Raw genomic sequence first — 22,321 nt, forward strand, 5'->3', positions numbered from 1 at the left:
CGAGGTTTTATCTTGTTCCTTCAATTGGAACATATTCTTCTGCCTTCTTGTTTTGCCGAATTCTCTCTGTGTTTGCTTCTGTGTATTAGGTAAATCAGCTCCTTCAGCTCCCAGGCTTGAAGGAGTGGCCTTATTAGGAGATGTCCTGTGGGCCCAGAGGTGCAATCCTGCCTGGCCACCAGAGTCAGGCACTCGAGGGTCCCCTGTGTGGGCTGTGTGCAGCCTCCCGTTGTGGGGGTGCTGCAGCTACTGCTGAGGCATGCTGGTGGGTGGGGCTGGCCTCCGAACAGCCGTGGGCCCAGCCGCAGCAGCTACTGGGCACTGGTGGGCAGGGCTATTGCTCGGCGGGCTGTGAGGCCTAACCAAAGTGCAGGGTGGGCGGGGCTCCATCAGGGCACGCCCACTAGCACGAACAGGTTAGACGGAGCATTCCAAAACTGCGCCCACCAGCCGGCATTGGCAGGGTAGCCTGAGATCACGGATATGGCTCCCGCCAGAGACTCAGTCCCCAGGGAGCATCCCACCTGGCTCCCGCCTCTCTGGCAGTTGCCTCAGCGTCAGTAAGTGGGCTGTGAACTGTCCAGTCTCTTAGTCTTGCACCAGTTTTTAGGTTGAGTGAGTCTGCACGCTCAACTGCACTGAGAGCGGGTCTTCCATTCCCTGTGCTTCTGTAGCCTTCCTGGCTGTTCTCTGTTGGTTTTCAAAGCCGGGTGTTTTGGGGGCTGGTCTGTCTGAGCAGGATCCAGGGTTGGGGGCTGCGTGTGGAGCTTGAATCCCTCACTCCTCGGGGAAGAGACCCGTCCCCTGTGGTCCCTCCTGACTGGATTGCGGTCGCTGGGGAGGGCTCTTCCTGGGCAAGTCCGTCTCTCTGCTTCCCCTGCCCGTCTCCACGCTGTCCTTCTCCCCTTCGCGGTGGAGGCTCTGTTCAGCCAGGTTCCAGGTCCCTTTCCGAGGAAGTCGTCCCGCGTGTGGTTGTGGACTTGCCGTGTCCGTCGGAAGAGGCGAGCTCGGGAACTTCCTGTGCTGAACCCTCTCCTCAGCTGGTCCTGCTGACGGAGAGTCAGCGAGCGGCACGTGTCGCGCTGACCTGAGCCCGTGCGGCCCTGGCAGCTAGAAGATCAGGAGCCGACTCTTCCCAGGACGAGTGGAAAAGAACCTCACTTATTTCAGAAGAAATGAGCAAGCCGTCATACGGAGGCGGGAGGGTGTGAAGTTAATGACGGCGTTAAAGTTCTTTAATCACTGCTTGATTAGAGTCGGTAGACAATTAACAGCAAGCGAAGATCTTCTATAGGAAAGCGCACGTAATACGCTGAGTGACGGCTGTTGCCAGCTGGCTGCTGTTCCCACGATGCCAGCCTCGGCGGTCACGGCTGCCACGGCCGGCCGAGGGCGCGGGAAGGGGCCTGACGTTCCCCCGCCTCACACGGGGCTGCGTCTGCCTGGAGGAGGGGTCGCCTCTTCGATGGGCACGAGAGCCTCCTGCCGGCCCCCAGGCCGTGGGGAGGGGGCGCTGGGCTCCAGACGCTCCCACTCCTGCCTGAAATCAGAACGTTCAGTACCAACCGTGTGTGTGAGCGCGCAGAGGCGAGCCCCGGGTCTGTTCTGCCTGTGACGCGGGACCCCCTGCGTCCTCCGTGGAGGCCTGTGCTGAGCTCAGGGCCTCTGGAAGGAGTGGAAAGGGAGGGTGGCGCGCCAGGAACCACGCGGCTGCTGCCCGGTTCTCCCGTTTCACGCAGGCCCGGCTGGGGCCCCAGTTTCCATGAGGATCGAGGATCGTCCTCCGGCTTTCCCGGGATGGCAGCACGCAGTTCTGGTGGGCACGGCTGAAGGCATGGGCTGGGAAGGGGTGCAAAGGACGCACCCTACCCTGTGGCCGCACTCGGACCTGGACGGAGTGACCCGGCGCCCGGCAGGGACCTCAGAGCTGCAGGCGTCGGGTTGGGAGCCGGCTGGTCCCGCCGGGGCATTTTCTTGAGTCACAACAGGGCAAACAGATGCCACGTTCCCCGGGCAGCGCCGCCCCAGCGCGAGCTGCACACAGACGTGCAGGCCCCTAGTGCAGGAGAACGCCCGTGGGGTGGGGGCAGAGGTGTTCCAGGTGAAGTCAGGTTTGTTGACATTCCACCCCCCCAGCCACGCACACCGAGAGGCTGAACTTGAAATATTGAGACCAGAGGAGGGATTACTCCTCAGAGAACAAATTTAAAATAAAGATGAAGACAGCAAGGGCATTAGTGCCCTGGTGCCACTCAGCACAGGCCCCCCGCATGGAGCCCCTGCTTCCCAGCCTCCTGCAGTGCCCACCCCCGCCGCCAGGTCCCTGGGGCCACGGGACCACCTGCCTCCAGCTCGCTGCTTGGTAAACACAGATTCTCCATCTTTTTGAGACTCAGTGTGCTCAGCTGTGAAATGGGCGCGTAGCCCAGCCTCGGAGCTCACGTGGGGCTTGGGCGAGACCGTGACTAATGCCGGCTTCCTGCCCCGCACCCTCGCCCTGCCTCGGCCCGTGGCACCCGAGGTGGGGCGGGGCTCCGCACGCGGCCCCGTGGGCGCAGCTGCCCGTCAACAGCTCCCCGTCAGCAAGGGAGGGCAGAGTTCTGACTCCGATGACTTGGAGGAGGAGGGCGCCTCGTTCCCCCGGGGCTGAAGGCATCCTTGGAAGGAAGCCCCTTTCCCCCGGGTGGTTCGCGCCCAAGGGGCGCCAGAACCAGTACGCGTCCAATAAATAAATAGCTGAAACTGGGAAGGAAAGCTCGCGTCCCCCTGTTAGACTCCGGGCGTCCCACGTGAGCAGGCGGGACGCAGAATCCATCCCGTCTGCCTGCAGACTCGCTCAGGATGCGCCTCAGCAGAGCCCGTGGTCCTGGAGGCCGGCGCTCCGGCCCCTGCGGGGCCCACGGTTGGTCCAGGCCGGGCGAGTCGGCTGGTGGTTGCAGCCAGGTTCGCCTCGGTTGCCCGTTTTCTGCCTTTATGACTCCATCAGGAACCGTGGTGTGTTCCTCTGAAGTACCAGTGGGATTTTGAAAGAAGCCTCTTCTGATTTAAAGGCTTAATCCAGATGACTTGAGGCCCGCGGTCTGAAGCATGCTCATTCTTGTGTGATGGGAAGATGCTGAGAAGTCAACACAGACCTTGTTCCCTAATGGCTCGGGGATCCCAGAATGCCGAGAGAGACCATCACCCCGTCCCCGGAAACGTTACTCCGTCGTCCGACGGCCGCCCCCCAGATCACAGACACACACACGGCTCATTGGCTCTTTGCCGGGGGCGCTGACACTCACTTGCTTTGAAAACCTGAGTTGACTCCGCCGTGGAGGTGGGTGCTGGCGGACGCTGCGCCGGGGGTGGGGGGCCCGCCCTGGGCGGCCGAGACCCCCGAGCCTCACGCTCACCACCCGGGGTCTGTCCTCTCCCGGCAGGGACGGCGCCCCCTCCCGCAGGAGCCCCCGTGTCCACAGCTCCACGCTCCACGACAGGTGGCCCCTGAGGTCACCCAGTCCCAGGGGCTGGAAGGGTGGGTGGGGGCCAAGAAAGAGGCCACCTGCTGGGCCCTGGTGGAGGGACCCTGACCCCCCCGGGGCTGCACGCCGGTGGGTATCCGTGTTAAGAGAGGCCCTTTCAGCTTCTCTGTGGGCCCCTCGTCCCTCCAGCCCTCCACCTCCCTCTGGACCTATAGCTCCCTGTGGACCGACACCTGTGTCATCCATCCTCTGCTTCCGTTCGCTTCTTCCCTTTCTTTTCTGGAGAGCAGCCCCTCTGCCTTTCCTTCCGTCCTCCCGGGAGCACCTCCCAGGACACCCCCTCCTCCTTCTGGTCCCAGCTGTGCGCTCGGACCCCAAATGAGGAAACTCAGAGCCCGCTTCCCCCACTTACCCTCAGAGCCCAGCTTGTCCAGCAGAACTCGGGGCTGGATGAAACCGTTCCCAGTGCACACACACGTACAGACAACACACACGAGTACACACATGCACACACGTGCAAATACATACATGAACACATGCACATACTTGCTCACGTGGATACACACACGCACACATACGCATGGACACCCGTCCACACACACACACCCCTTTTCCTCCAACAGCCTTGATCTTGGTGTCAAAACCAGAGTCCCTATTTTATTCCTTCCATAAATGTTGATTGCGCATCTGCTTGGTGCGGACACTGTTCTAGACCCCGGGGTGGAACGTGAACAGAATACGAAAGTCTCTACCCCGAGGGGAGCACGCTGTGGGGGAGGGCAGATGAGAGGGGAGAGCCCCAGGTGGAGGGGGCAGGTGCAAAGGCCCTGAGGCAGGAGTGTGCCTGTGTGTTCCGGGAGCACCTCAGTTTGCTGGGTCCCCTCAGCTGGACAGGCACACGCACCCTCTTCTGGGTGGATCCCTGGGTTCCCTCAGCAGCAGATGGACGCAGCCGCAGGGCAGCAGGTAGCCACCCGCCAGGATCCCAGCTGAGGACAAAAGATCTGCCCCAGAGGGCAAGCTGCCAGGACTCCTCATGGGAGAGGGGAACCTGCACTCTCCACACACACCCTCCCCGAGATCGCCCGCCCTGCAGTCCCGTGGAACAGGAGCCTGGGGAAAGGGGCCTCAGTCAGCAGGACTTCAGCCCACAGACCAGGGGTTCGAGGGAGGTCGCCCAAGCCATGACTCTTGCCCACGTGTCCCCCAGCTTGGCGTCCCCCGGCCACTGTGGGTCACTGGCAGCAGGGTCAGAAAGGCTGCTCTCACGCCGCCGAGGGGGCAGCACGAGGCAGGCGAGTGAGATCTGTGTGTCACTCTGTTCCCTTGAGAGCAGGGCTCATCCTTATCGGCTCAGAGCCCCCAGGACCAGCCCAGCGGCCCTCCCCCCGTCCTCTCTCCCATCCCGCTCCGCAGTGAGGCCGTCTGGGTGTGACACAGTTCTCATGGGACTCTGGCTTGTAGAGATTCCTCTTCGCCCCCCAAGAGGCCCCCAAGCAGCACACACGTGTAGGCAGAAGGGTGACCCCGGCTCTTTGTTGCTCGCCTGCTGTCACGTGGCTGGCGTGACTCCTCACCCCAGACAAGGAGGTCCTCCCGGTGGGGCCTCCCTCATTCACCCTCCCCGAGGCCTTCCTCCTGTCAGATTTGTCTCTAAGGCCCAGTCCAGCCTCTCACACCGGGGGAGCAGGGTAGTGGTGGTGAGGCCAGGCCTTCGCCTGGCAGGGCAGGGGCACCCGAGTGGCGTGGGTTTTGTTTAGTTTATCTCATTTTACTGAATTTTACAGCCGGGACGTCTGTGCTCTGCGGGGCTCTCCGCCTGTTCTAGCCTTTTCCTCCCAAGGCCCCGCTGAGCCAGGAGGCCTCCCTACTTCGCCTGACCCCACTGAGTTGTGTCCCATCTCTGTGTCACCTGCTAAGAAGGGCCTCCAGGGTCGGGAGGGTGCTCTGGGGGTCGGTGAGCTCCTGTGTCCAGGAGCCCGCCTGGGAGAGGCAGTGTTCCCACCAGGCATGTCCTGGTCGGCGGCCCAGGAGACGACACTTCCTAAAAATGCAGCTTGGGGCTTCCCTGTCGGTCCAGTGGTCAAGACTCCGTGCTTCTGTTGCAGGGGGCGCGGGTTTGATCCCTGGTTGGGGACCTACGATCCCACATGTTGCGTGGTGCGGCCACAACAAATGTCTTTAAATGCATCTGGTTCCCTGTTGGAGTGAAAGCCCCGCCACTTTTCCTGCCCAGATTGCGTGAGCAGCGTATTTGCCTGAAACCACTCTCTCATTAGGTCAAATTCACCCGGCCCACAAAGCCCCAAGGTAGCAGAGCACTTACAGCTGGTGCCTGAGGGCGCAGCTTCTAAGCCCTAGGCCAGGGTTCACACCGCTAAATTGGTCCAAAAGGCTTAAAAGAAAAGCAGAATTGCAATTAGCCACACAGATCTAAGGAGTCCCTAACTGGTCTGCCTTTTCTTTAAAAGGGCCCCTGAGTCTCTTCCAGCTTAGATGGACGGCTAAGCAGGCAGGTGAGATGAAATGAGGAAAACCCAGCCCGGGGCTGCGTCGCTCACCCCCGTTTTCGCGAAGGCTTTCTCTTGCCCGAGCGTCAGGCATGACGCAGAGAGAAGAGAGTGACGCGGGGCCCAGAGAGCTGGCGCCGCCGTCCGCTCTGGCAGGTCCTCCGGGGCCTCGGGCGAGTCGTGTGGCCTCCGTACGCTCCGCCGACCGGCTCAGCGCAGGGCATGGGGGCCGTGGCTGCTGGGTCACCGGGGCAGCTCGGTCCCTTCCCTGCCCGCCCCTCCTGGTAGCTGCTCCCAGCGGCGCCCCCTCACCGGCCTGCCTCTCCTGCCGCAGGTACCTGGCGCTCTACGCCTACAAGCCCCAGAAGAGCGACGAGCTGGAGCTGCGCAAGGGCGACACGTACCGCGTGCTGGAGAAGTGTCGGGACGGCTGGTTCAAGGGCACAGCGCTGCGGACGGGGCTCTCGGGCGTGTTCCCGGGGAACTACGTGACGCCCGTCTCCAGGTGAGGCGCGGCAGCTCCACGCGGGGGCGTGCATTCCAGGGTGGGACCCCCGTGGGCGCGCGGGCACGTGCGAACGCGTGTGCGCGTGCGCACGTGCGAGTACAGCGGGGGGTGGGGTGGGGGTGGGGGTGGTGGTGTGTGTGTGTGCGAGAAGCACGTGCCATTCACGCACGTGAAGGCAAGAGTACATATTCCCAGAAGTTAACCATTATTATTGCGCAGAGCATTATGGGTGATTAATTTCTTTTCTTCCTTGGGATTGCCTGGGTTTTACAAATTTACTGATAATTTTTATAACCTAGGAAAAGCAAGTTCTAAAATTGGCTAGAGATGACTCAGGGTTGTCTGATGTTTCCATGGAGGGGAGCGTCCACTGCAGGGTGGAACCCTGGATTACCCAGCCCTGGTTCCCAGCCCGGGACACGCAGGTCCGCTGGAGACTCGCCCCCGGGGCCTCTGCTCTCTTTGGAACAAGACTTCCAGGAGGACAACTGACCAATCAATGGCCGAACCTGCACTGACGCCGGACCGACTCGCGCCTTCGAAGCAGCAGGGAGGGGAGCCACGCCACCCACGGTCCCTCCTGGAAAGGCCCGCCATTTGTGAGCCCCTTGGCCCCGTGGCCCTGGACGAGGAGGCCCTTCTGCCCACAGCTGCTCCTCAGGGGCTCTGCTTCCCTGGGGCCCTGCCACATGGCAGTGCCTGCCCTCCCCCACACGTGGCTCCGGGATTTCACGACTGAGGTCCTGAGGGGACAGAAGGGACATTTTCCCAGCTCTCAGACAAATGGAAGGCATTTGATCCCTGAAACCGGACCCCAGGAGCTTCCCAGCCCAGACCCACACATGCTCAGAGCTGGTGCACGGCTCACGCCAGCACGTGCAGGACAGACCGTCAGAGCCCGTCTCAGGGTCCTGTGCTCCTTTGTGTTCCTGGGCTGTCGACACCAGCTTCATCTGGAAAGTACGGGGTGAAACCGCGAGTTCGCCAGCATCCCTCAGCGGCGCAGGGCTTGTCTGCACCCTTTCCTGGAGGCCCCAGAGCCAGGAAGCTGTGTCCAGAGGGAGACGGGTCCCGCTTCCTGCCGCCTGCCGCCTGCCAGATGCGTCCAAGCCCATTCCTTCTGCATGTGTCGGGGACACACAGCTGTTTGTTAGCCTAAATCAAGGCAGAGGCTCTGGAACAAAATATCCGATTAGCATCATTTCTCTGTCTCTTAGGGCTCTCTTGCTGTTTCTCAAATATTCTCATCGAGAGGTCGTGCCATCGTAAAGGGGCTCCGCCGCCAGCCTGGACTCTGGGCACCGCACGCCTGCAGGCGTTCTTGGTGGTGCTCCGGGATTTGTCCCTGGACCACGTGGCCTCCGTCTCTCAGGGCCCTCCGTGGCCCGTGCGGCGCGGTTGCATCTGTGCCCTCCCCTGACTTCACTCTGTTTATTTCCTCAGGGTTCCCGTAGGCGGGGCTGGGCCGCCCCGGAATAACGCGGTCGGAGGGTCTCCGCCGGCCAAGGGCGTGGCCGCAGCCCTTCACCCAGGCAGCGGGAGTCTGAGGCCGGCCCCGCCCCTCACCATGGCCCAGGCTCCGGCCCCGCACCAGGCAGTGTCGCCCGCTCTGAGCAGTTGTCTGCGGCGCTCAGTCCAGCCGGCGGCCAGCCAAGCCCGGAGCGCCGGCACCCCCGGTAGGTCGCAGCCTCCCGCGGGCCTCGTTCTGCTGGAAAGTTTGAGGAGGGTGGTCTCAGGGTCAGAAGTCACGAGCATCCCTTTGGCTCAGGTCTCGAGCAGTCCATGGAGGGGCCCGTCGTAATCGTGACCTCCTGCTCATCTTGGGGGATGTGTCGACTTAATCCCGTCAGCCTGTTCTGGCAGCTGGAACGGGTTCGAGCGTTCACAGGTGTTTATACACTTCATGTAGCCAGAGGGCTGGGTGGACCAGTGAGGTTACCTCGGCGCCTCTGGGCACCCTCGTCAGCCGCTGTGGGTCACCTACATCCAAGTGCCAGGTGCCAAGGGGGTCTCCCGATGAGGCAGCACCCCCAGGACAGAGCTGGTAAAGAGACAGACCCAGAGGGCCCCTTCCTGAGATGCTTTGAGGCTGGCGGGAGTGATGGCCATTGACTCTTCCCCTTCATGCAGCTTCAGCAACAGCCAGGCCGACCGGAATTCGAGAGAATCCAGGTCGCTCCCAGTGTAGTGTGAGATGACGGAAGTGAGGGGTGGATCGTGAAGGCACGAAGAGCGGTGAGCACGTCTTGCTTGGAAGCTTGGCAGTGAGCTAGGAGGAGCTGCTAAGCGTGGCTCACGCGATGCTCCTGGGAGCCGGGCCAGTAACTTTCCGACACGTAGAACCAGTAACATTGTCACCGCGTGGTGACAAGGGACCCAGAACAGGAGAACGTGCCGCTGGATTTCACTTAGATGACCCAGAATTCCTTTTCCCACCCCAACCTTATTCTCAGAAATCATCTCTCTTCTTCTCAAAGTAAGGCTTAAAGGACAAAAAGTGGAAATTCTTTAGAGCAGTAAAGTACACTGTTTTCTAGACCCCGGCCAGCCAGAGACGGCCCGCGAGGAGTCCCCAGAAAGCATCTCCTCGGTGTGAGAAGCTCAGACAACGCCCAGCACAGCGGGCCACGGTCCCCCCGCCCCCGGCCGCGGCCGAGGGACACGAGCGGGGCGGGTGTCCGGGGAAGCATTGCTCAGCGCTGGCGGGAAGCGCAGCGTTTCAGGGCCGGCCCTGCTCTCAGCCCCGGACTGGCCCTCGGGGCGGCGGGGGGCGCTTGTGACAGGCTGGTGCGGGCTCGGTGGGTCCCGGGTGGAGCTGCCTGTAGCGCCCGGGCAGGGGGAAGGGAGCAAAGGCGCAGGAGCGGGAGAAGCGCGTCCTTGTCCTCCAGCTGCAGCGGTGCAGCGAGGGCAGCGGGCAGGGCGGGTTGAAGGCCCGAGGGGTAGCGGGGGGCCTGCGCTGGGGCCCCTCGTGCCGGGATGGTGTGCGAGGACGTGCCCCCGGCGGCTGTGGCGCCTGCTCAGCGCAGCCGCCGGTACCGTCCTGTCAGAGGACAGCCCTGGAGCGCGCAGGGCCCGGGGTCAACAAGGCGAATGTGATTCATTACCAGCGGTCAGGGCCGAACTCTGGTCCAGGCCGTGGGGACCCCCAGGGCTTCTGAACAAGAGGGTGACGCTTTACCAGACGTCCCCGGGCGCAGCGGGAGGAAGGGTTGGCTTGGGGACTGGCGAGAGGTGCTGCTGTGCAGGTGAGCAGTGACAGTGGCCTGGCCCCGGGGATGGCGTTGCGGGAGTGGGACAAAATAGTGAGCTATTAGGGGGGCACAGGGGCCGCCTGGGAGAGCTGGGAGGGGCAGGGCTGCAAGTGCGGTTTGCTGGGGTCTGGACTGGCTGCCCTGGAGAAGAGCGAAGCCATCCCCTGACCTAGAGGCGACCAGAGGGTTTATGGGGGAAGGTGTGGCCTGTGGCTTTGAGGGGTGTAGTGGGCGCCAGTCCACTGTGGCCCTGGCTGACCTGGACCAGCCTCCAGACGTGGGGCTCCTGTCTGTGTGTGAAGCCCCCCCCGCCACGGTAGGGGGCAGTGCTGCCCGTTCACGCCTGGCGGGTGAGGTGCCGTCACCGGCCTGGACTCTGGACAGACATCCTCAATGTGACTCCCTTTCAGAGGACAAAACTGGAGGGGCTCCTGGATCCCTTTTGGGGGTGAAGGTGGTAGTGAAACACCCGGCTTTTCAGGGGGCCAGGGTGGACTTCCTGCGCCCAGGGCCCGGTCGTAGTGGGTGCAGGGCCGACTTCTGGCGCCTGGTGCTCAGCCCCGTGCTGGGCGGTGTCCCAAACAGCAGCAGTGGAATCCGTACCAAGGAAGCCTCATGGGTGGGCCGGGCACTGCCCTGGTGTCGAGCCTCCAAGACTGACTCTGCCATCCCACGGACCCTGTAAATGCCTGTCGTCCTTCACGTATGGGTTTTTGTTGTTGCTGTTTTGCTTAAATGAATGAAAAGTAAGGTCTGTTCTTGCAACTGGCCTCCAGGGCCCTGGGGAAGAACCAGTTGTCTCTGTCCGAAAAGAGTCTGCAGGAGTACTCTCCGTGCCAGAGCTCTCGCCCCAGCCGTTACCTTCCAGCTGGCCCTGGCTTAGAGCAGCTGATGGTGTTTATTTCAGCCTCTGGCTTCTATGGAGCCACTGAGCGCCGCGTGATCCAGTGAGCCCGGGAGCCCCCTGACTGCTGCTCCTGACTGGTGGACGTGCACCGGGACGCTGGTCTCCTAGGCCCTGGGGGCACCCGAGCAGGTTCTGGGCAGCCCGAGTCCCAAGCCAGGTCCCTTCTGCTTGTGAACCTCTCATCCACTCACCCAGCCTGCCTCAGGCATTTCCCTGTGCCTGGTGACCCCGAGAGGTCGGGGTGTGCCTCCAACACGGCCGCCCTGGCTCTGCACCGGGTGCCCTGCGGTGGCCTTAACGTGCCCTGCCGTAACAGCACCCTCCCCGGTTAAAAGCAGAACGTGACCTGCCCGTCTCATTAATGGAGCCGAATGAGAGCAGGAGGAAAGAGCTTGGCACGGCCAGGCCAGAACAACACTGCGTCTCTGTCCTCCATCACCATGGTAACCACCACGGGTGACAGGCGTGCTCTTCCATCTGTTCCATTTTACGTGTGGGGAGGAGGAGGCGCTGGATGGTTTACCGGCTTCCGCGGCGCGTTCCAGCCCAGGGCCTGTCCCCGTGCTTGTGCTGCCACAGCCAGGCCACGGAGGCTCCCCCCATCATTTCAGTAATGAAACGCCACGGAGTCCCCACGGCACTTTCCACCTCACTCTGCACCTAGAGGGCGAGAACACACTGCTGACAGCACGGGCGGCGGACCGCTCACTGCAGCGACTGCCCGTTTCCGCAAACCCCAGCCCAGGCACCTGAGCCGCCCTCGTGGGTGTTCTCCGCCCGAGCCAAAGTCAGGCCGTTGAACAAAGGCCCCATTGCACTGGCCATGGCACAGGGGGGCAAGCGCCCTGTACGGCCGCTCACTCATCAGCAAGACGCACTGGAAGAGAGGTGGGTGCCGGGGGCCTCTGCCGGGCTCCAGGCCTACAGAGAAGAACTAGAAACCCGTTTCTACCCCTACTCAGAGAGGAGGACGAGGAGACACACGCTTACAGTGGAATTTGAAAAGCACCGCGGTGGAGGCCTGGCGGGTACTAAGGTGCACGGGGTGGGAGGGGCGCCTCACTCAGACCAGGGAGGAAAGTGGGAGCAGCTGCAGAGGGGCCCGTGAAGCGTCTTCGAAAAGTGATGCTGCCTTGCTTCCTAAAGGGCCGATAGGAAGCGTGGGGGCCGACAAAGCAGAAAGGGAGTCCAGCAGGGGGACCAGCGGGTGGAGCGGTGAGAGGAGAGAGACCGTGGTTTCTACGTGGGGTGACGTTACCTAATTTGATGGGACTGAGGCGGAGGTAGGAAGGGGAGGCTGGGTGTTGGTGAGGGTTCTCTGCAGAGGCAAAGCTCACTTTAGGTCTTAAAGCGGTGGAGCGGAGCGTGCCGGGGTGGAGTGAGGTGAAGCGCGGGAGGGGCTTGGAGCCTGCTGAGGGCTGGGGCCTGAGGACCCAGACGGCCCCGTGCGGGAGGGAGCAGAGCAGGACGGCTCTCTTCCGCTGTGCCAGGGAGCCTCCGTTTTTATCCTGAGGGCAGCAGGGCGCCTGAAGGGTTTTACGTAATAGATGTAATCAGATTTTTGCATCCAAGGGATAAAGCTAGATTTCTGCTTATGGCTGAGATAGAGTAATGAGGGCAGGATTTACCCTCCCACCAGAAACAACTGAGAAAACAGACAAATATATAAAACAGTGGTTTGTGAGACACTAGACACTAGGCAACTAAGGACAGCGATTCCATGAGAGATGCGAACAAAGAGGAGGACCCCAGCTCTCTGCCTGGAGAGGAGGCCAGGCGCTGGCACGGGGAGGGCAGCAAGGTGAGCCCAGCAGGTACCCTGGAGGGGGTGGTGCGGAGAGGAGGGTCTGGGTGACCGAGCCCCAGTGATCGGCACAGAGAGGAAAGCCCAGCGGGTACAGAGCATCCCTGGACCAGGACGCTGAGAATAGGCAGGTGTGTGTGAGGAAGGCGTGGAGCCAGGAGCACGGTGACAGAAGGGGTCCCCACTCTCAGTGTCCGCAGATACGCAGCTGGAAGGTGCCTGTTCCCGCCGGCCGGCTCCCTGGGCACCGGGCCGTCCGTGCAGAGGGGCCTCGCCGGGTAGCGGCAGCACCGCTTTCGTCGCACCCGTGTCTGATGGCAGTAGAGAAGCCCTGGGCGTGGGGACGAGCAGGAAAACATGCCCCACGGTGACGAGGCCGGCCGACCAGTCAGTCCCAGCTGACCCGGAACTGACGCAGATGTTTGAATTAGCGGACAGAGATAGTAAAACAGACGTTATAGTTGCATTCGGTGTGCTCAGAAAGGGAAGTAGCAACGTGGAAGATATTTTAAAGACCAAGATCAAACTCTAAGAAATAACTGTGCTGTGTGAGATCAAGAATACACTCGATGGCATTAACGGCAGGTTAGACACGGCTGAGAAAACATTAGTGAACTTGAAGATATAGCGATAGAGACTGTGAAAAATGAAACAGAGGTAAAAGAGAATTTTTTTTAATTAAAAGAGCATCAGGGAGCAATGGGGCAACTTCAAGTGTGGCCAAGTATATTTTTAACTGGAGTCGCCGAACTAAAGGAGAAAAGGGCGGGGCAGGAAAATTATTCGAAGCAATAATGACCAAAATTGTTCTAAATTTGATGAAAACTATAAACTCACAGATCAGTGACAGTTGGCGAATCCCAAGCACAAGGAACATGGAGAAAAGTACACCAAGGCAAACTGTCGTCCAGTCGTTCACCACCTGTGATGAAGAAAACCTTAAAAGTAGCAAGAGAAAAAAATACATGTGAAGTAGGAAAAAATAAGGATGAAGGTAGATTTCTTGTCAGGAATACTGCAAGTGAGAAGACAGTAGGAAACTAAATAAATCATGAAAGAAATGAATCTGTCAAGTTAGGATTCTATACGCAGTAAAAGTGTCTTTCATAAATGAAAGTGGGACTTCCCTGGTGGTCCAGTGGTTAAGAATCTTCCTTCCAATACAGGGGACACGGGTTTGATCCCTGGTTGGGGAACTAAGATCCCACATGCCGAGGGGCAGCTAAGCCTGTGTGCCACAACTAGAGAAGCCTGCGTGCCGTAACAAAGATCCAGCGCAGCCAAAAGAAAAAAAAACAACTCTCATAAATGAAAGCAAAATAAAGAATCATTCAGACACAGTAAAGCTAAAAGATTTCATCACCAGTGGACCCACACTATGAAAAATGTTGAACAGCGTTCTTTAGGAAGAAGGGAAATGACAGCAGTTGCAAATGGGAATCTATACAAAGGGATGAGGAGCCCTAGACATGGTAACTGCACGGAGCAATGCATACGATGTTTTCCTTACTACTTAAAAGTCTTTAAAGTAAAACTGACCGCTTAAACAAAAGTAGAACTAGTGCAGTTTGGGATTAAAAGTGTATATAAAAGTAAAGTGTGTGATGGCAGATGCACAGCGGGTGGGAGGGGAGGCCCAGAGCCCCGTGCGCGTTGTCTGGAGTCTTGAGTCTATGTGTGTGCTCTGTGAGGACGTGTAGGTAGGTAACCATAAACCAGAGACGCAGGCGACCGCTAAACGTCAAAGAAGAGTTTCAGCAAGCGGGCTAACAGAGGCGACAAAATAGAATCACAGACCCTTCCATTAATCCAAAAGAAGGTGTAAAAAGAGGGGAACGGGGGCTTCCCTGGTGGCGCAGTGGTTGAGAATCCGCCTGCCGATGCAGGGGTCACGGGTTCGTGCCCTGGTCCGGGAAGATCCCACGTGCCGCGGAGCAACTAAGCCCGTGAGCCATGGCCGCTAGGCCTTCGCGTCCGGAGCCTGTGCTCCGCAACGGGAGAGGCCACAGCAGTGAGAGGCCCGCATACCACAAAAAAAAAAAAAAAAAAGAGGGGAACGGGAGCAAAGTACATGGGTCAGATAGAAAACTTGTAGTAAAATGTAGGCTTATACCTAATCATATAAATAATCACATTAAATACAAATCATCTGAATAGCCTCAAGTAGAATTCATAGAGATTGTTACGAAAAAAATAAATAAAAAGGCAAGACCCAACCATATGCTGTGAACAGAAAACAGATTTTGATACTTTAAATATAAAACCATAAATCAGTTAAAATTAGAAGGACACACAGTTGATCCCATTATTCGCAGGCTCTGTGGTTTTATGGTGTTCTGTAAGGTTTCCGCGAGCACTGAATTAGTGAATACTGAGCTGCTGCCCCTGAGTGAGACGTGTGCATCTCACACAGACTACAATCTTAAATACTAAAAACAACCCATCAGGGTAGATTCTGTTTTCTTTCTTTTACAAAAGAGAAAATGAGGTTCAGAAGTATTAAGTGGCTTGCCTGAGGCTGCCTGCCTAACAGGTGACGGAGTCAGGATCCATATTGATTCAGAATTGATAAACCTCTAGACAGATGGATCAAGAATAAAGAGAGGGCTTCCCTGGTGGCGCAGCGGTTGGGAGTCCGCCTGCCAATGCAGGGGACACGGGTTCGAGCCCTGGTCTGGGAAGATCCCACATGCCACGGGGCAACTAGGCCCGTGAGCCACAACTACTGAGCCTGCGCGTCTGGAGCCTGTGCTCCGCAACAAGAGAGGCCACGACAGCGAGAGGCCCGTGTACCACGATGAAGAGTGGCCCCCGCTCGCCGCAACTAGAGAGAGCCCTCGCACAGCAACGAAGACCCAACACAGCCAAAAATAAATAAATTTATTTTAAAAAAAGAATAAAGAGAGATACACAAATTATCGATACCATGGATAATAAAACTGACATCACTTCAGATTCTACAGAATGATAAGGGATTATTATTTTTAAAAACTTTATGCCAATAAACTTAACAAATTAGACAAAATGGATATATTTCTTAAAAGACACAACTTAAGGTGAACTAAAAAACCTGGATAGACCTCTATTTATTAAGGAAGTTGAATTAGTTTAAAACCTTTCACAAAGGAAACTCCAGGCCTAAGTGGCTTCATTGATGAATTATACCTATTGGTTAAGGAAGGAATTATAACAATTTTACGGAAACTCTTCCAGAAAATTGAAAAGAGAGAATGCTTCCTAACTCTTTCTATGAAGCTAGCAGTACCCTCATAACAAAACCAGGCAAAGGCATTAAAAAGTAAAACTACAGACCAATATCACTCAAAACATAGGTGTAAAAATTCTCAGCAAAATTTTAGCAAGTCAAATTACAGCGATAAGTTAAAAGGATAATACATCATGATCAAGTAGAGTTTATCCCAGGAACTTCAGGTTTGATTAATGTTTGACAGTCAATACAATCCAGTGTATTAACAAACTCAAAAATGAACATAATATGATTTCAGTAGATGTGGAAAAAAATTGTGACAAAATCCAACATAAATTAGACAGAGTAGGATTCAGAACAAAGACATGCATCAAATGACTCAAGTTTTTTTGCTGCGCTGTGCACATCTGCACATTAAAACTCTCAGAAAATGAGAAAAGAGAAGTGAACTTCTCAGCCTGGTAAAGGGTATCTGTGAAAACCCACAGCTAACCTCAGACTTAATGGTGAGAAACTAAAAGCTGGGACTTCCCTGGTGGCACAGTGATTAAGAATCCACCTGCCAATGCAGGGGACACCGGTTTGAGCCCTGGTCTGGGAAGATCCCACATGCTGCCACAGAGCAACTAAGCCCGTGCACCACAACTGCTGAAGCCCGCGCACCTAGAACCTGCACTCTGCAACAAGAGAAGCCACCACTCGCCGCAACAAGGACCCAACACAGCCAAAAATAAATAAAATTAATCAAAAAAAAAAAAAAAAAAACGGAAAGCTTTCCCCAGGATCAGGGTCAAGGTAGGAATATCCATTCTTACCAGTTCTATTCAACATTGTGCTGTTAAGCTCTAGCCAGAGCAGTTAGTCAAGGCAGAGGAAGAAGAGGTGTGGAGATGGGAAAGGAAAGTAAGACCATCTGTGTTTGCAGATGACGTGATCTTGTACATAGAGAACCTTAAGGAATCCACAGTCACAGACACTCAGACACAGACAAAGATTTTTTTAGAGACAATGAATTAGTTTCAGCAAGGTTACAGGATACAAGATGAATATACAAAAGTCAGTTTTGTTTCTCTACACCAGCAATGAATAATTGGAAATGGACATTTAAAAAATGCTACCAATTTTAATAGCATCAAAAATATAAATTACTTAGGAGTAAATCTGACAAAAGATGAGTAAGACCAGCACGATCAACAACACTCCAAAATATTGCAAATTAAAGAAAGAAGTCTTACATAAGTAGAGAGGTATGCTTTATTCAGGAGTAAGAAGTGAGAAAACAGTATTGTTATGGTGTTTATTTGCCAAAAACTGACCTATACCTTCAATGGAATACCAGTCAAGATCTCACCCAACTTTTTGGTAAAAATTGACAATCTGGTTCCCAGATTCATACAGGCATGCAGAGGACCTAGAATAGTCAAAACACCCTTGAAAGGAAAACGTTGGAAAGCTAACACTGATTTCAAGACATAATAAAAAGCCACAGTAATCAGTGTGATATTGGTGTGAAGACAAATGGCTAGATCAATAGGTACTTTTTATGAAAACAGAAAAGTGTCCATTAAGTTTGGTGACAGGGGAGTCGTAATTGATCTCGTCCAGATACATCTGATGGAATGATGGGGTGAGAAACCGTATTTCAGGACACGGAAGTGAGTCGAGGACTCCTGGAAGCCTGGAAGAGTGATTCATGTGGAAATCCCACCCCCCTCTGCTCTGAACACAGAGAGGTTGGTTGGTTTTTGATACTCTGGATGTAAACAAGTGGAACACAAGAGAGTTGATACGCTGGCCTCCTGGGTTCCGGGGTGAAGCAGGTGGTGGTGGCTGGCCCTCCCCTCCTGCAGGAGAACACGGACAGGCAGCCCCTGGAGGGCGTCAGGGGTCCAAGCCAGGTGCACTGGTCTAAGGGCTGAGCCCCCCCCGCCGGGCATGGTCAGCATTGAGCCCCTGCCTGGGATGAGGGAGGGAATGGAGCCCCACCTGGACTTGGAGGTGAGTCTGGCTCTGGCCTGAGGGCTAGATCTGCACCTTTCCCGCAGGACCAGACTCTAGCCACCCGATTACACCTGGTTCTGAGGGGAGGTCCCAGAGGCCAGGCAGAAGCAGCAACAAAACTGCAGGAGGGGTTAAAAGAGAGGAAACAGGGCAGTGAGACACTCACGCTCAAGGCAAGCCCGCACTCAGTTTGTGGGAAAGTTCTGCATCACAGAAGCCAGCAGCCTGAAGAACGGGCAGGAGAACCAAAGAGGGCTTTGAAATCGGCACATTTCAGCTCCTCCAAAAGGAAAAAGAAGGAATAATGTCCATCCCACCCAAAGGAAGAACAAAGAGTATTATGAAGAAGAAAAGTAAAACAGCAGGTAGATGGATGTGAATCAGAAACCACTGGATAGGACAGAAGCAACCTGAAACTTTGGAAAGGAAACATACCTTTAAATACAAAACCTCTGTGGGTGACACACGCTCTGGACTGGACACAGCTGAGATGGACTTGGCCACACTGGAAGCCCCGCAGAGGAGCTTGTCCAGAGGTGGAACAGAGGTGAAACAAGAAGAAAGTACACACGGCGTGGACGCCGAGCTCCAGGGGACTTCTAACACGACTTTCAGAAGCAGAGAGCAGAGGCCAGGAGAGAGAATCCTCGAGGATGATCACGGCGGGGTCCCCCACATGGAAGACGGGCCCTCGTGTGAGTCGGGATCACAGCCACAAACGCAAACCCGAACCCGCCGTAAACGTCAAGCCCAGAGGACAAGCAGACACCAAACACAAGCCCATCAGAGAGTTGAGTGAAAAGGAAGGAAGGGCCATGGGGACACTGTTCCGAGCACCTAGGGGTCAAGGCAGCAGGAAAGGAGGTGCCGGTAGAGAGGAGGGGCTATGGGAGGAGGGCCTCGGGCTGGCTGCTCAGTTATAGGAGGGACGGAGTCGAGGACAGGAGAGACGGGCTGCGGGAGGTGTCAGTGAGGGTGAAGGGTCGCCCCGTGGAACCCTGCGCCCTGGAGGCTGAGGGGCTGGGTCTGGACAGAGGTTGCCCCGACGCTGGGGGGGTCTCCAGCATCCGTTCCATCCGTGAAGTGGGAAGTGATAGCCTGAGAGTAGGGAAAGGACAGAGTGGACGATAAGGGAGCTCATTTACTCACTCACCTGCTCTCTTTAAAGCAGCACCGGACCTTGGTCCTGGGAGGCAGAGCGGACCCGTTCCGGGTAGCAGGATCTGGGGGCGGGGCTCCAGAGCTACTGAAAACAGCCCACGTCTGCTTTGACGTCGCTGCCCAGCAGGCCCAGCAGGGCGACGGGTCGGCAGCGTGTGTCTGGGTCCCTCCGGGCACGTGGGGTTGAGGGTGAATCGTACCGAAGGCCCGTGGATTCCGACCCTGCCGCCGGTCTGTGTTGTGAGCCATGCCTCTCTCTCATGGAGTGTTGTTTTCTTCTCCAGCCGTTCAGCTCTGGGAAATCCGTAGAGATGTGTTAGCCAGGGTTCTCCTTTGTCAAAGACTCGTTCATTCCGAACGAATTTTATTAAGCACCTACTACATGCCAGGCACTGTTCCAGCTGTTTGGAGAACGTTAGTGAATTGGGCACGGAAGTCCCACCCGTGGAGCTTGCGCGGGAGTGGGGAGACGGGCGGTGAGCCGTCGGTCCGTGGATCCTCACACGGCCGCCCCCGCCCGGCCAGCTGGGGCAGCGGCCGTGGCGGCCGAGGGCTGGGCCTCTCCACTCCCGGGTGGAGGCCGACCGGGGCCGCGCTGTCCGCAGAGGTCCTCTCCCGCGCAGCGGAGCCTGGCAGCCCAGGGCCTCCCCGGGCCTCTTCCGGGCTCCTGCACGGCCTTCAGGTCTACAAAGGGCCGGACAGGGTGGTTCTGAAACCCTCCCGAGCGTACCGGTTCCTTACAGCAGAGAACACCAGTTCAAAGATGGGAGAAACTGGGCAGGGCCTCGTCTGCGGCTCCTGGGGCGGTGGGGCGGCCAGCTGCCCAGAGGCCTCCTTGCCCCGCCTGCGGCCGCTGCCGGGGCCGGAGACTCAGCAGAGGTGCGGGCGGGAGGGCGGGCCGTGGCCCCGCGCTGCCGGCTGCAGACTCACCTCCCCTGCTCTCTCCGCCCCTCTCTCCCAGCTGCCCACCCGGCCCAGGTGCAGGGCCGGCCCACCGCCGCGGTGTCGCCCCTGCGTGCCCAGAGCCTGCCCGCCGTCGGCTCCCCGCAGCACGGCCCCCGGCCAGCCATCCCGCTCACGTCGGCAGCCTCGGCCGTCACGCCTCCCAACGCCAGCGCCGTCCACCTCCACGGGGAGGCCGGAGCGGGCCCCGCCGGCGGCCGGTCGGCACCCAGCCCCGCCAGCGCAGGAGGGAGACCAGACGAGAGGAGGAGCGAAAGGGTAAGTGGCCCACCCTGGGCGGCCCGGGCCTGGCCGGTCGTTGTCCCTCTTGGGCATCAGACGCCAATCCCGTTTTGTAAGTTGAGGCTCGCGTGCGGGCACCAGGCGCGTGACACAGAGGGAGGCCAGGCCAGCAAAGCGGTGGCGCGCCGGTGGCCGCAGGTTCAGGGAGGGCTGACCGGAGCCCAGCTGGTTTTCTCACGCGTGAGAAAACGTGCTCCCTCAAGATGCTTTGTTCCTCCTGCTGCAAAGTCATCGTAAACGACTCCCTTTGCTGGGATTTAGACGCCTTCTGCCAAGCGCCAGGATCTCTAAGAGCAAATCCACGGGTCTGCTCACGTGCTACGTGAGCGGGGCCTTCTCCCTCAACGTGCCGTCCTCGCACACAACCCGCTCGGCCACGGGGCAGCAGCCGGGGGAGGAGGCCAGCCTCCTGGTGGGTGTGGACGGCATTTCAGCTCTTCTTTAACAGTGAAGGAAGTCGGGCTGATTTCAGAAAGAAACCCGAGTCCAGGGAGCTTGCCTCAGTTGCCCCCAGCTAGACGTCCGGTGAGCCACCGCGAGAGTCCAGGTTTCTAAGCCCGTGCTGTCCGATGAAACCGTAATTCAAGCCACGTATGTAACTTCCAGTCTTCCAATAAGTCACATTTTTGAGAGTTAAAACCATTTAAAAATAAGATAAAACATGAAGTTCGTTTTAATGGTATAATCTATTGGACCCAATATCCAGAAACACTGTCATTTCAACACGTGATCGGTATAAAAAATTGTTGAGGAGCTGTTTGACCTTTTCCACATTCAAAGCGAATGAGAGGTGTCGGGTGGTCAGGCCTCCGCGCTGCCCGGTCCGTGCTGGGGGCTGGGCTGGGTGTCCGGCAGGGGCCACTCCCTTTATTGGCCTTGCTCTCGAAGCGGCTTGTTCTCACCCCCTCTTGGCTTTGCCACGGTCTGTGGATGTTTTCAAACCTTTCGCTGTAAAGCCAGCCTTTGATCAGAGTGTGCGCCTCGACCTAGACGGCAGCCTCTCCTCTCCCTTGGGGACGGTACCCAATCCAGATGGCTCAGGCTGTCTGCCTGGGGTGGGACCCCAGAGGCACACCCACCCCTCACCACCCCGTGCTCTCGGGGCCCAGGCACCTCGCAGAGGTGCTCAGGCCTCCTCACCGCGTGTCCGCTGGTCCAGAGGGATGCTCTCCCCACGCTCCCTGGAGAGGGAGAGGCCTCCGTCTCGGCCGTGACGGCTGCCTCCTGCTGAGACCGACAGGTGTCTGGGCGTGAAGGGACTCCTTGCTCTGTGTTTTGCGTCCACGTCTGCTTGAAGATCACCCGTCGTGCTCCACTCCTTCCGCCTCGCTGCCTGGGCGGGAGACGTAGCCGGGTCGCCCCACGGGGGCGGGTGGTCCCACCCTCTCACTTGGACGACCTTCCTGGAGGATATGCCCCCTGGGACCTCTGACTCGGAAAGGGAAGAGCCGTGGTAGCTCCGTGACTGATGCTGCTTCTTGGCCGCAAGTCCCCCCCTTCTAGTTTGTGAAAGAGACGGGGCTGCTGCCTGAGCGGGGTCGGGTGTTTGGGGGCCTTGTGGGGAGTGGTACCCCTCCACCCTCCTCCGCGGTCGCTGGCTCCGCTTTTAGGGGCACTTGGCTTCGCTGGAGGCCCACGCCCTGCCAGCAGCTCCCGCCTAACGAGCGACGGCCGCGTCCCCTCAGCTCAGGTGGCTCCGGGTCGGCCAGGCAGCAGCCCGTGCCAGCCGAGCTGGGGGTGTGGGGTTCCCGCTGCGCTCTCGGCAGAGGTGACGCGGATCTGGTGGCAGGAAGTGGGCAGGTGTCCGCAGGTGCAGCCGTGACCAGCAGCGACAAAGCCAGGAGACAAGCACGTCGCCTGTGTGGCTTGCTTTTCTCACCTCTCAGAGGCGGCGAGAAGCAGCACTGGTCTGAAAAAGCACCTGTGGGTGTTTTCCCTCCTGCACCCCCAGTTGAGTTTTTCCCAATTTAGAGTGAAGTGCAAAGCGCCGCAGCTGCCGTTTCTGGCGGCAGGGCTGGCGGTGGCCGTCGGAGGGGAGCCGGGGCGAGCTGGGCGCCAGGGGCCTGCCCGCGGGGCCCTGGGCTGACCCTGCCCCCGAGACCAGAGCCGCAGGTCTCACCCACGGAGAGCGCGGCGGGCCGCTTCCCGTCTGTCCCTGGGTGAGCCCATCGTAGATGCACACGTGTTTAGTTACGGCAAAAGGCTTTTTTAAGGTGATTGGCAGTATTGTCCAGGCTGTTTCTGTTACTGAATTTTCCTCAG

The 22,321-nt window shown here is 58.0% G+C and overlaps 1 protein-coding gene across 2 annotated transcripts in view; it reads left to right on the top strand.

The window, feature by feature from the left end:
* Positions 1 to 22,321, top strand: part of SH3RF3 (SH3 domain containing ring finger 3) — a 197,967-nt gene that overhangs the window by 152,218 nt on the left and 23,428 nt on the right. For both annotated transcript variants that reach the window (XM_067006988.1, XM_067006989.1), the window contains 3 exons: positions 6,309 to 6,479; positions 7,926 to 8,158; positions 19,776 to 20,035. In XM_067006988.1, the coding sequence (XP_066863089.1) occupies positions 6,309 to 6,479; positions 7,926 to 8,158; positions 19,776 to 20,035 (664 nt within the window). The remainder of the gene's footprint in view (positions 1 to 6,308; positions 6,480 to 7,925; positions 8,159 to 19,775; positions 20,036 to 22,321) is intronic.

The sequence above is a fragment of the Kogia breviceps genome, chromosome 11 (assembly GCF_026419965.1).
Source record: "Kogia breviceps isolate mKogBre1 chromosome 11, mKogBre1 haplotype 1, whole genome shotgun sequence".
NCBI classification, from domain to species: Eukaryota; Metazoa; Chordata; class Mammalia; order Artiodactyla; family Physeteridae; genus Kogia; species Kogia breviceps.